This window comes from Fringilla coelebs, assembly GCF_963513975.1.
Source record: "Fringilla coelebs genome assembly, chromosome: 25".
Lineage (NCBI taxonomy): Eukaryota > Metazoa > Chordata > Aves > Passeriformes > Fringillidae > Fringilla > Fringilla coelebs.
Genome location: NC_140051.1, coordinates 1,863,786 through 1,877,695, shown reverse-complemented (window position 1 = coordinate 1,877,695; position 13,910 = coordinate 1,863,786). Strand labels below are relative to the sequence as shown.

The 13,910-nt window shown below is 45.8% G+C and overlaps 1 protein-coding gene across 1 annotated transcript in view; it reads right to left on the bottom strand.

Annotated features, from left to right (window-relative positions):
• POU2AF1 (POU class 2 homeobox associating factor 1) overlaps nt 1-13,910 on the bottom strand; it is a gene marked incomplete at both ends in the record, with an annotated part of 33,841 nt that overhangs the window by 1,259 nt on the left and 18,672 nt on the right. The window contains 3 exons of the mRNA XM_084221422.1: nt 1,301-1,567; nt 1,646-1,693; nt 2,328-2,455. Coding sequence (XP_084077548.1) covers nt 1,301-1,567; nt 1,646-1,693; nt 2,328-2,455 — 443 coding nt within the window. The remainder of the gene's footprint in view (nt 1-1,300; nt 1,568-1,645; nt 1,694-2,327; nt 2,456-13,910) is intronic.

The window sequence follows — 13,910 nt, the reverse complement described above, 5'->3', positions numbered from 1 at the left end:
AGAGTATTAGTATAGTATTAGTACAGTATAATATAATATAGTATTAGTACAGTATAATATAATATAGTATTAGTATAGCATAATATAATATAATATAATATAATATAATATAATATAATATAATATAATATAATATAATATAATATAATATAATATAATATAATATAATATAATATAATATAATATAATATAATATAATATAATATAATATAATATAATATAATATAGTATTAGTATTGTAGAGTATTAGTATAGTATTATAATATAATATAGTATTAGTATAGTATTATATAATATAGTATTAGTACAGTATAATATAGTATAGCTTAATAAAGCAATTGTTCAGCCTTCTGAAATCACTGGAGTCACTGCAAGTTATTCCCACATTGGGCTCATTCAGCAGCAAGAAAGCAGCTGCTAGGGCAGGGGGAGGATGCAGCACAGGATGGGGATGCTCATCCCACTTCTGACACCCCCCATCCTCCCTCTCCAGGTGAAGCTCTGCCCTGAGGGTGACTCTTCTCCCGTGCCCAAGTCATGCTCGTCTCAGGCTCCCTCCAGCTTTCTGTCCCCATTCCCACCCTCCCTGTGAGCCTGTCACACCCTGTGCTGGCAGCTGCCCTCTGGACATCCCCAACTTTGCTGCCACCAAGGCTGAAGCCCCTCGTGTGGCCTCTGGAACAGCCCAGGCAGAGCCACATCCCAAAGCCAGCCCAGGCCCTTCCTCAGCACCAGGGGCCACCAGGACACAGAAATGGCCTTGGGGGGTGGCTGGGTCTGCCTGAGCAGCCAAACTGCAGCAGGGGAAGGAAGAGCAGCTCCTGAGGTCCATTGGAACAGAGCTCCCTGTTCCCCTCTAAAGGGAACCACATCATCTTGTGCCAGCCAAGCAGATTTGGTCTGGCCTGAGGCCAAATATTTTGCTATCTTTATGTATTTTGACCTTGCTGTTTTATCCTTTAAATTTATTGCCAAGTCATCCTTCCTGCCTCACCTGATCAATATCTTTCCTGGAATGCCATCGACTTTTTTTAAATTTTATTTTAAACTTGGAAATAAAGAGTGAAAATCCCTGCTCAGTCTGGAAGAGTGAAGAGACCTGGGGAAATGGTTGTGAATTTTGCCTGATTCCACTACAACCACAACCTTTTTCCCTGCTCAAACCATATTCCTGTCCTGTGGCATGGAAGCAGAGTCACACAACACTACAGTAATCAAATAAATTAGCCTAACTCCACCCCACAGCTCTTGCTAGAAGGTGGGAATTAACATCATTTCCAGCTTGGTGCTTTTGACTTACTGCAAAATTGGTGATGAGAGGCTGGGAGGTGTAAGTGAGGACAGAGGAGGGTCCCACCAGGGTGTAGCTGGGGCACACGGGCTGCACGTACATATCTGCCGAGTAGGGACAGCTGCCAGCCTCGTGGGACACGTAGTCAGGGTAAGGGCTCCACTGAGCCAGGGGCTGCAGGGGGCTGCCAGAGGCCTGGGGGATCCATCCAGAGGCCACAGCTCCTTCCTCTGGGCCAGGCAGAGCAGGGGCAGCAGTGTCCATGTCAATGCAAGGCTGGCCTGGAAAACAGGACAGGATTAAAGCCCAGCTCAGCAAAGTCTTCCCTGCAGAGTCCCCGAGAGTCAGGGATACTTTACCCATGGGTGAGTAGGAAGGGACCAGCTGATGGGGCAGAACAACCTGGAAGAGAGAAGAGAAAATAAAAATCAGAGGTGAAGCCCATCAGCATTAAATTCAATCCCCCACAGAAGCACAGAGCAGACCAGGCATTATCAGCTGGTTATCAGTGCCAGGGTCTGAACTCTCCCTCCCCACACAAGGGCCAGAAGAGCTGACCCTGACAGCCAGGACACACCACCCCAAACACCCTCAGCTCAAGGAGACCTTAAGGTGTGTTTAGATTTCACGCAGCAGAGAGAATTCTCCTCCAGAGAGGAGCCAGCCAAGCTGCTGCCTGCTGGGAGGGCAAATCCAGGCTGCAAAGAAGCAGCAAACAGCCAGGCATGGCTGGGGATGGTCTCTTGCTGCCTCCTGAACGAGCTGCCTCCCTCCCAAGCCACTTTCAGTCCCCAGCACTCAGGTCCTGCCAAGTGCAGAGCACTTCCCCTTTCCCCTCAGTGGTGGAAGGCGCTCAGCTCACTGAAAGCAGCCCAGCCAAGGAGATATTGAGACATGAATGGCCTTGCCAGGTAACACCAGGCTGCAGAGCTTTCAGGATGCTCAGAATGCCAAGGTTTCCTTCACTGGCACACTAGTGCTGGGCAGGCACTGAGCTCCTAAGGGAGAGTTTTCCTCCTGTTTGTTTTTCCCCTACCGTTGCAGCTGCAGCTGCACTGGCATTCTGGACATTCCCCCTTTTCCTCTTCAGCAGCTCCTTCACTGGCTCCTTCACTCGGACACCTTGGTAGGGGCGAGGCTGTGGCTGCTGGTCTGGGGCAGAAGCTGAGGGGAAATAAAGAAATTAAAAATTTAGGGAACATTTATTTTCCTCTTGGGGAGCCCGAATCCCCCCAGCAGCCTGGGGGCTGTACCAGAACACATTCATTTTGTTCTTCCTTTCCTTTGTGTCCCTCAGTGGCACCGACCTGCAGAGCAGCTTCACACACTCACAAAAAGAAAATCGGACCAAATATACCCAAAGGTGACACACCAGAATCGTTGGCATAAAAAAGCAGTATTAGATATTTAAAAGAAATAGATTCACTGTTTAGGTGGAAGGTATAAAAAGAACCCAAATCAGGAAAACATCCTCACTTGAAAAAATATTTAAACATCATTAATTGGACTTAAATATCTCAAAATGAGATCAGGCAGGTGCTGAAGTCCCAACTAGACCAGAGTTTTATTCCAGTTCTGAACAAATTTTGCTCATAGCCTGGCCAGGAGGTTGATAAACAGGAGACAACACATCACAGATCTTACACCCAAAACCTCCCAGCTCCCACCCATAAATTCTGCTCCATTTTGAAGAATTAAGTTTACAGGCAGAATTACGTTTTAATTTAATTCAGAATTAATTTGAAAAATTAAGTTTACAACTTAAAAAGGCTCTCCCAGAGCCATGTGAGCAGTGAAAGCAGGGGAAGCACATTTCTGCCAGAGCCAGAATTAACAACTCATATTTTACTGGAGTGTTTGGAGGGAATTGATAGCAGGAGGAAAGCAGGGGATATCAAAGGCTGCTGTTTGTAAAGGCACCGATAGCAGAGGTGGCTGCCTGCCCCTTCCACTGCACTTTGGTGTGTAAATACAGAAATTGATAAGTTTTCCATTTTTAACGATTGGAACTTTTGATTTTGAGCTACAGGTGGGTGTCCAGCTCCAATCTGGATTTCTGGATTTTAAACTATTGTTCCACCCCAGGAGCATTTATTTAGATTCACATCCTAGAAGAATGAATCATTTCACCTCAGGTATCTCTCCCAGCTACATTTAATTCTGAGCACACTGAGATGTTTGTGCTGCACCTTCCAGGGAGGAGAAAAATGGAGTTCTAAAAACAGAGATCATAAATCCACCACAAAAATTACTTAACAGAATAAATGTTTCTGCTCTAATTTCTTTTCAAAAGTACTTTTTCCCTTCAGCTTGGCTCTTCTATTAACTCATTATACATAATTTAATTATGAAATCTTGATTGGCCACTATAAATCCTTTTAGGACCAGACAGAGCTCCATTTATGCACTGAATGTTGCCTTTGTTATGCACATTAAGGAAATATTTTACTTTTAAACAGTAGTTGAAGCAAAGATGATTTTCCAGCCTTCGCCTGATCTACCTTTGCTTTCTGTGGACATCCTTTGTGGCTCTTTTAATCAGGTTTCTTGCATTCCCGTGAATCCTGTGGCTTTCAAAATGAAATTTTAAAAGAGAATAAAGGTTCTTCAAGTCTCCATACAAACATCCACCAGGGCTTTTAATACAATTCAGGTTTCGCTTTTTCAATTTAGCTGGTATTAATTTATTTGAGTGCAAATAATAAAGAGATCTGGTGTTCTTGGTGCTGCATGAAAGCATCAACTCCACAAATCTGAGCTCTGCCAGAGCTGCTGGAGTGGCAGAAATGAACATTTTGGGGAGATTCTCGTCCCCAGCTCATCAAGGGCCTCCCTGAAGAATTAGGGTGGGGAAGGATGGTGGTTTCTGGCTCCAGGTTTGGGGGATGGGAAAGAAGAAATTTACTGTAAAAGCTGACAAATATACCTATTCAGAGTTTCCGGTGTAAGTAAGCAGAGTAACCAAAAAAGAAAAAAAAAATAAAGAGAAAAAAAATTTTAAAAACCAAAGTCTGCAGATCATATTTCGGTTCCCCCAAGCTGACCTCCAGAAATAAAAATAATGTGAGCACAGCTGCTTTTCCACTGCTCAGGGGCCTGTGGGGTCTGAGCATCACAGACAGACCGCAGCAAAAGGGCTTTGGGGCTTCAGGGTGCAATTCCCCATCGAGCCAAAGACACACGGCCAGTTACAAATATCAGCATTTGGAGGAATAATGGCTATTAAAATATCTTTGTAATATAATCTTTGTAAAATAATCTTCCTTTGTAAAGGAAGAACCTGGGTTTAGTCATCCTTATATGAAGGTTTTAACAAACTATGAAGCTGTCTTGGCCTAAGTTTCCATTTTATTTTAATTTTAGTCATGAGACCCCAAGTTCCGTTCAATGAAATGAGATTAAAAAGGGAGAAAAAGGAATGGCAGCAGTGTCCTGGCTTGTCTCCTGCAATTCCAGGGCCACAGAACACTCACATGCTGGAGGCACATTCTGATTTTCACCTGCTCTATGAAGCTGGGGCGGTTTGAGACATCTCCAGTCAAGGAAGAAGAGAAGGAACCCAAACCCAGCCCCTCTGCAATGGTTTCCACATTTCACTGGGGCCCATTTCAAAGCTTTGGCCAGGCTGCCTCCCCAGCCCTGCTGTGTGCTCAGCCCCAGGCTCCCTCCATCAATGTTATCACCTGAGGTATTTGCTAAAAGTCCACAAAAGCCTTGAGGACGTGTGGGCAACCTTTAAAAGCTGCTGCTGAACACCAGAGGTGCTGGAAAGGCACCAAATGGCTCAAAACATCGAGTGAGAGCAGCAGGGAGATGCTGGATTCCAGGCCATGCTGCAGCTCAGCCTGGAAGCATCCAAAAAGGGTTCCAGGGGATCTGTCACCCTCAATTTATGCAGATACAGACTGCATAAATAACTCAAAAATATTGATCTGTATCACCAAAGGGTATCAGGGACAGCCAAAGGTGATACGGAGACTCCATCATCAGAAGGCACAAAAAGCTCTTTATTTAGAAATCTACAGTTTTTATAGAAACCATGGTGGACCTAAAGCCTGAGTGCCCTGTAGGAATCTCCTCTCACACTGTTGGGGAGCTATGAAATGCACCCTCTGGAGAGCCATCTCTATAAACAACAATTACAGAAAGAGAGATCATAATTACTCTGATTCTTTCTCTGAGCTTCCTCACAGCTTCCCATGAAAACCCTGGGAGAACCCACGTGTCTCTATGTTCACAGGAGATGTGATTACCACAGATCTGAGCAAAAGGCCAGGCAGGGAAAGCACGCCAAGAATCCCCAAAAATTCAAGCTCTGTGCTCCCCTACATTTTGGTTTGAACGGGAGGGAGCGGAGGCAGAGCAGCTGCTGGAAGGGTGCGGGCAGCGAAGCGCGGCGAGTTCCAGATCACTGAGCCTCACCCAGCAGCACTGCCACTCACACTCACACTCACACTCAGAGAGGAGCTGCAGCTCGCTCTCAGCCTCCCAGCCAAGGCACTGCAGTTTCCCAGCAGGCAGATTTCACTTTGAAACACCCTGCTGCTGCTGCTGCTGCCCCAGCCCTGCCTGCAGCAGCGTCCCGCTGCGACGCCCGACCTCTGTGCAGAGCTCCGTGAGATCAGAAGGCTAATTAATGACTTTATTAAACTATATTACACTAACAAGAACTATCACTAACTAACTAACTAGAAAACCTGTGACTCCTGCCCCAGAATCCTGATACACACACCTGGATCCAACTTTGGTCCATGATTCCAGAACACCCTCGCCAAATCCACCTCGGGTAAACCATCTCCAGAACTCATTCCCCATGAGTACAAACACAGCAGCAGCAAATGAGACAAGAGTTGGTTTGATCATTCTTTTCTCTGCTTCTCTCACAGCCTTTCTCAGGAGAATCCTGAGAGAACTAAATCTCTGTTCAGAGGGCACGTGAACACCACAGCACTGTTCCCTCTCACAGATTTCTGTGCTCACAACCACACAATAAAATAATCAATTGATCAGTGTTAACACTGCAAATACTTTTCCCTTTTTTTCCCTCCTCTCACCCTCCAGCGTAATAAATAATTGAAAAGAAGCCCAATAGTTCCTCTTGTTTGCAGTAACACTGAAAAGCAATCGCTGACTGCAAATAACGAGAAAAATTTATATTTTAATTAGCAAAGCCCTGAGTTACTGGCTTGGGTATAGGAGACCAAATCACATTTTTTTATCAGACACAATGAAGTTTGGCTAATAAAAAGAAGGAAGAGCCTTCATTTCATAGGCTTGTGTGCTTCGAGTCCAATCAAAACCTTTTTATATCCAAGCCCATTGCAAAGGAATCAGTATTGGTCAAGATCCTGTCCTTATTTCCTGCCTAATTAAAGTTTCTCTCAAAAAAACCCCGGGGTGATCTTTATCTCTGCTTTGTGGCCAGTCATTTCTTCATTTGACAGAGGAATATTTTAGATACTAATGCCCAATATCTTCTTCAGGCACTGGAAGATTTTCAAGGAATCAAACTAGTCTTGGATTCAGGGGAATCCATGCCCCATGCTGGTCCTGAGGAATGCTTTTGATAACTTTAAAAAGTTATCAAAAAGTTAGAACTTGAAAAAGTCCTTTAAAAATTATTTCCTTCCCACCGAAAAGGATCTAAATGAGCGGAGAGAAGTGTGCAGAGTGAACATTGTGCTCCTGCACAAGGAAGGGATTGCAGATGAACAAATACAGAGTGGATTTTAGGTTTTTCCACTTGGATAGAAACCAAAATCGAGGGGAGACACAAAATGCTGGCTAATCCCTGCTGCTCTGATTATTCTAATTAAAAAAACCTAAAAACTTTCAAGTGCCAAATGAGAGTTGGATGCTTTGGCCATGTAGTGGTGGAGGCCACTAAAAATTCTCTGTTTCAGAATAAGAGGAGCCCTGGTGCAAAGGGGAAGCTGAGATAGACAGAAAGTGCCTTTAACCTTAAATCTCACCCTCAGGTCCTAATTCCTCCCAGCCCATAATACTCTTTCCATTTTAGTAATGCAAGCTTTCCATTTAATTGCTGCTGTGGTCATTCGTAGAGTTTGACACCTGCTTTGCAAAGCATGGATGGGCTCAACTTTGGTGCTATCCCTCTCTCCTGGTGGGGTTTTACCAAAATTAGCACTCACAAGGTGCAGAATGTTGCAGTTTCACCTCTCAGTCTCATTAGCTGATACTTTCAGGGTGGCTCTGCGCAGCCCCACATCTGTTGTGGGCAGAAAAGGTTTTTTATTCACTTTAAAAGCGTTTGGGAAGGGATTTGCAGAGGTGTGAATTCACATCTCTCTGCGGTAAAGGGAATCTGAGCAGCTCAATCTCTGCCAGTGACTGCAGCGGGAGCTGAGCACCCAAAAAACTTGGACACAGGCAAAACCAGCACCTAAATAGGAGATTCTGCAGAATTAGAATTGATTAGGCTGGAAAAGACCTTTGAGATCATCAAGACCAAGCTGGTTCCACACTTTACAGAACAGAAATGATTTGTATGGAAGGAACGTTCGGGTCGGTTTAAAAAATTCACTACGGAGGTCACAATAAAAGCAAACCAAGAGGAAAAAGCTGGTGCTGCCCATGAATTCCCCATCCCTGGGGGGCTGCTGGGGCTGCAGAATCCTGGGGAGCCCCAGCCAGTCACTTCTCCTGGGCCGTGGGAGGGGAGGCTTTCGGGCTGAGCCACCCTAGGGTGCGGAGCAGAACCCAGAGCCCCAGTCCTGCAGGGGAGTCACTGTGCTGTGACCTGGGAGCATCCCCAGTCCTGCAGGGGAGTCACTGTGCTGTGACCTGGGAGCATCCCCAGCCTGCAGGGGAGTCACTGTGCTGTGACCTGGGAATATTCCCAGTCCTGCAGGGGAGTCACTGTGCTGTGACCTGGGAGCATCCCCAGTCCTGCAGGGGAGTCACTGTGCTGTGACCTGGGAACATCCCCAGCCTGCAGGGGAGTCACTGTGCTGTGACCTGGGAACACTTCCAGCCTGGCCAGGCTCCCTGCTCAGCAAAAGGGCCAAGCTGGTCTTGTGGTCCTGCAGAAATGACCCTGAAGGAGCAGGAAACCACCCTGAGAATGGCCTCAGGTGAGGTCACCTGCTGCTGGAGGGAGTTCTTGTGTCACCTCTGGGTTTTCAGAGATTCCCAGAATGTTCTCAGCTGGGAAGGACCTTCCAGGACCACCTGTCACAGACATATTTTATGAGAAATCCTTTTGACAGGATCTTTTTTCCTGAGAAGTTGAGAGGCCCCAGAAACTAAATGTAAACAATGATTGTCTGCTGCTGTGGGATGCAGCAGGTGGATCTGGGATTGGTCTCACGTGGTTGTTTTTAATTAATGCCCAATCACAGTCCGGCTGTCTCAGACTCTCTGGTCAGTCACAAGATTTTATTCTCTTTCCTTTCCTTTCCTTGCCAGCCTTCTGATGAAATCCTTCCTTCTATTCTATTAGTAGAGTTTCAGTAGATAATTTTCTTCTAATATAATATATATCATAAAAGAATAAATTAGCCTTCTGAAACCTGGAGTCAGGATTCTCATCCCTTCCCTCGTCCTGGGACCCCTGCAAACACAGCTACATTTGGTGACCCCAAGTGAGGAACATTCCCTCAATCCCCCACTCTGAAGTGAGTGGCCCATACAGGGACTGAGCCCAAACCCTTGGTGTTGTCAGCACCAGACGAGTCAAATCCCAGGGTTTCAGTTTGGGAAGTTCCCAGGTCACCTGAGCTGCCTCTGCCTCGATTTCTGTCCCAGAGCAAGGCCACGGGTGGGGACATCCCTGGGGTCACAGGTGGCCTGAGGAAATGTGAGCTGCCAGCTGGTGACACCGCCAGGAGACAGAGGTGACACCTTCACAGAGCTGCTGGGAACTGCAGCTTCCACGGAGACCCACGGGGTCCGGCACCTGGGCACCTGCCCCGAGCTCGGGGGACACCCAGGGGCGTCCCCTCCTGCCTGCCTGCAAAGCCAGCACGCTGCAGTGCCTTGGAAAAGCAGCAGCATCAACCAGACTTCCAGCAGCTCCATGCTGGAAAAGGGAATTCTGACAAAACTACAAAAGGAGGGAGATTCAAGCAAGATTCCAAGATTGATGCTGCTGCTTTTCCAATCAGATTTCCAACAGCTCCATGCTGGAAAAGGGAATTCTGACAAAACTGCAAAAGGAGGGAGATTCAAGCAAGATTCCAAGGTTGGAAAAGCAGCAGCATCAATCAGATTTCCAACAGCTCCATGTTAGAAAAGGGAATTCTGACAAAACTACAAAAGGAGGGAGATTCAAGCAAGATTCCAAGATTGGAAAAGCAGCAGCATCTATCATATTTCCAATGGTTCCATGCTGGAAAAGGGAATTCCGACAAAACTACAAAAGAAGAGAGATTCAAGCAAGATTCCAAGACTGGAAAAGCAGCAGCATCAACCAGATTTCCAACAGCTCCATGCTGGAAAAGGGAATTCCGACAAAAGGAATTTGTAAGAATTCTCTTTTCTAAGAGAAAAGGAAGGAGATCCAAGGATGAACAAGCTCAGGGGACACTGGCCAGGAGTTGTCTACAAATTATCATCAGGGAATGACTGACACAATTTGACTTGTAATTCCTGCAAGTGTCAAAGGAAAAAAAGCAAAGTAAAACCACCAATTCAGTTCACAATTTCCTCCTACCCAAAGCATTGTTGTTAGCATTGCTTTGTCACTGCAGGAATAAATAAAACCAACCCAAATAAACCATTCAGAGACTTCTGAGATGGAAGATTCAGGATTTGGATGTGATCACCTTGCAGTTTTTTCCCCATGTCATCTCCTGAAAACTGCTCAAGGTGAAGGGGGAAATACAAATAAAACTTCCCAATTACACATTTGAGCTTCCAAAATATTCAGCTGAAAAGAAAGAAGGCAGGAAAAAAAAACAGAGGAAACAGATTTCAAAGCTCACAAAGGCACATGGTTGGTTTACTACACCCAGCAGAACAACCTACAAGCCGAGATAAAAGATGAGCAATGTCAGATAAGTCACTGGCAAGGGTTTGAGAAATTAATTTTTCCACTCAGGTGCGCTGTACCATTCTGTGCTAATGGAACAGCAGGGTGAGAGGCAAAGGGTGGCAGCACAGGTGCCAAAATGAGCATCCCCTGCTGATGACAAGTGAGATATGATGGTGATAAGAGTGAGAATGAAAACCTTGCAAGAAGCAAACACCTACCTGGAGCAGGATCAGTAAACTACTCCAGCAAAGGTGGGCCCAGAGGAGTGAAATTATCTTGAAAACAAGAAAACTGATTTCCTGTAAAGTCATAACTGTATTGCCCTCAACTGCTTTGTTCCTTATCTTTTTTAATTAGCTGAAAGAAGTACATATCAAAAAAAAAAAAAAAAACAGGCACAGAAATAAGATTTCTCACAGGTTTCACTTTTCAAAAGGAAAATATTCTGCAACGTAACCACCGTAACCTTTGATATAATACCTGCATCCTGTTATTGTTTTTATGAATCATAGTCTTCCACTTGATTCATAGTGATGAAAGCCAACACAGCAGCCCTGAGCTCATATCCCTGCTGGAAAATGAGCATCACACCTCAGCCCTGGCCTCCCTGGAGCCATTCCTGAGCATCCCCTCCCCTGCCACTCTGCTGATTTATCCCTCACCACCCTCAGCTGCCACCAGAGGTAGGAGAAGCCAAGCAGAGCTCACTTACATTTTTGCCAGTGCATCCTGTGGTGGGATGGAGCTTTTCCCCCCTTCTTGGCTGAGGGTGACTCGGCTCTGTGAGTGTGTGTGTGGCTCCTGGGTGGGGATGTGACAAGTGAGGGTCAGGATGTTTCTTTCAGCTTTTTAAAAGCTCAGTGTTCCCGCTGAGCCCGGTGACATCATCACCCCTCCAACCACAGCCACTTCTACATTTTCCCTTTGCTCTCTGCTGCTTCTTCTTCTTCTTCTTCTCCTCCTTCCCCACGCTCAGCAGCTCCTCTGAGGAGATGATCTGCATAAAAAAGGTGTCACCAAGATGGGTTTGAACGGCCTAAGGTGGAACCTGCCTCTCCTGGGGTTTTCACCACAAATTTGCACAATCAGGGCAAAAGGCTGGGCAGCACCAAAGGGTCTTTTAGGAAGGTTTTGAACTCTTGTGGCACTAAGGATGATTTTTGCTCACGTTCTGCTGCTCTGGATGGCACAAACTCTTGTTTTCACACAGCCAAAGCAGCCCCCAGGCCGTGCCAGCCTGGCCCTTTAAATGTGCAACCCTTCTAAAACCCAGGGTTGGAGTGTTTGCTCCTGCCTTATGAGAATCTCAACTCCCTAAACTTGAACTTGGGCCACTAAACTTGAACTTGTGAGGAAACACCTGTAAACATTTCAAGCCCCATTAAGCCAGGGCGTCCTTCATTTAAAAAAGAAACCCCTTTTTTCCTGTTTTGTTTTTATCAAAATACAACACTTCCTACCCAGGGAAGGGTTGTATTCCTACCTTCCAAAAGAGCCTGCAAAGCTGGAGGAAGGCCACAGGAGCCTGGAGAACTTCTTGGCATTAATGACACCATGAACACAAATCTCTTTCCCCTAAAAATCAGACCCCTGGGATCAATTTTCAATTAACACTGACTTAGGAGCTTCATTCCCAGAGAAATGTTTGTTGGAGTTGCACAGTGAGGACAGGATCTTGTCATTCCCATGTTGCTGTTCCGTTTTTTTAAATCATTCCCCAAAAATTTGCTCTCCCAAATTTCTCTTCCCGTAAAAAGAGCAAGGCAGGGTTTGATGGGGCTTTTGGCCAGAATTCTGCTAAAGGAATTTTACATTTCCAGGTGTTTCAGGCAGCTCTTGGGAACAGATCCATCCTGTGAACCATCCCACGACTGCATTTAGTGGGGAAACACAGATTAATCAGACGAATACTTAATTGCACTCACTCTACTTCAAAGACTCGTCCAAAACCCAAACAAGAAGCAAACCCCAGAGCAAGTGGAGTGGAAAGAATGAAGGGATGTGCATGTCTGCCCTCCAAGGCAGCCCCGAGCTGCTCTGCTCTCAGGCACGAGGGCATTGTTCAGCCACATTTTGCATATCTGAATTATTGCTGAGTACCAGCCCCTGGCTGGGACATCCTCCCTGCTGCTGAAGTGCTTAGTAACAGCTGATACTGCAAAACCAGGCAGCCAGGCTGGGCCAGGAAAAGCTTGAGATGGGTTTCTCTGGGATTTCAGCCACTCCAGGGCACAGGGGAGCCGTGGGCTCTCCTAGCTGTGAGTTGTGCTTCTCCCTAAGCTGATGAAACTCTGTTTCAGAAAGCTCCTGCATGTGTAGAATGGAGATAATGCAGCAGCACAATCTCTTCCTGACAAATTCAAGCCTGAAGGACAGGGCAGTGCCAGGGAACAGTGGGGGGAACTTCTGGAGTTTGGCTGGAGCAAAATTTAGGGGGTTTGAAGTGCTCTCTGCTGGAATATTCTTGTGGAAAGCCCTGGGTTCTGACAGCACAGAGCAAAGCCCAGGATGGAAGGCTGACCACAGATGCAAGAATATCTTTGTCCCCATTTCCTTTGGCTTTTTGTGTTTCCTAGCAGTACAAGTTTTCAGTGAAATCCTTTGTGAAATCCTTTGCAAATTCAGTGAAATCCCCTGTGCTGCCCTGCCTGGTGTGCTGGAGGGGCTGTGTGGGGAGGAGAATCTCGCTGACAGTGTTTGTCAGAGCTGGAACTCTCGCTGCTGGGCAGCACAACGCCATCAGCAATTCAGGGTCTGACCAAACAGAACTGCTCCCTCTCAGACTGGTGCTTTTATGGCTTTTGCTATTTACCAGATTGCTTTCTGTCCCTCCCAGCTGGCCAGAGCCTGGATCCAAGGGCTCAGGGCAGGACTCTGGGCTGGTTTTTCACCCCCTGTGCACACCTGGGCTCTGCAGAGCAGCAGCAGCACAGGTTTGCACACAGCAGGTCTGAGTGCAGATTGCTCCAGAGCCCAGAGTAAATATGCAGACTCATAGTAAAAGAATCTGTATGTGCTTATCATCCTGCCCTGAGCTGGGCTTTAATTGAGCTTAGAAAAGCTGTGGGTAACATTCAATAACTCAGGAGTAAACCGGTTTTCAGGTCTTTACATCAATACTTTAAAAATACAGAGCCAGGCAGATAAAGTCTTATTGTAATAAACATCTCAAATGAGGAAGTTGCAGAAAAGGGCCATGTTTTCCTCAGATAAAACTGTTTTGGTGGCTGATAATCATCCATTTCCATATTTTACACATGGTTTCTAGATTAACTTTTGAAGTGCTTAACAAAGAATCGCTCTCCGAAAAGTAACTTCAATTGTACATTAAGATATGAAGGGCCACATCACCCCACAGCAAGCAAAGTAAAAATAGGAATTTTTCCTCCTTTAATGCATTTTATAAATGCAATTTAGTTAGGGACCATTTATTTATTAGGTGCAAAGGAAGAGACAAAAGTAGAGAGAAAGATCAAAACCATCACATTTGCCTCTTCCTCAGAAAAGTCTGCAATTCATGATTCAGGTTTATAAATGTGAAGGTGAATGATTATAAACTACCAGCTTTAGGTCCATAAATAAGTCTGGAGCCTCAAAGCTGTTGCAGGCCATCCATCCTTCTCT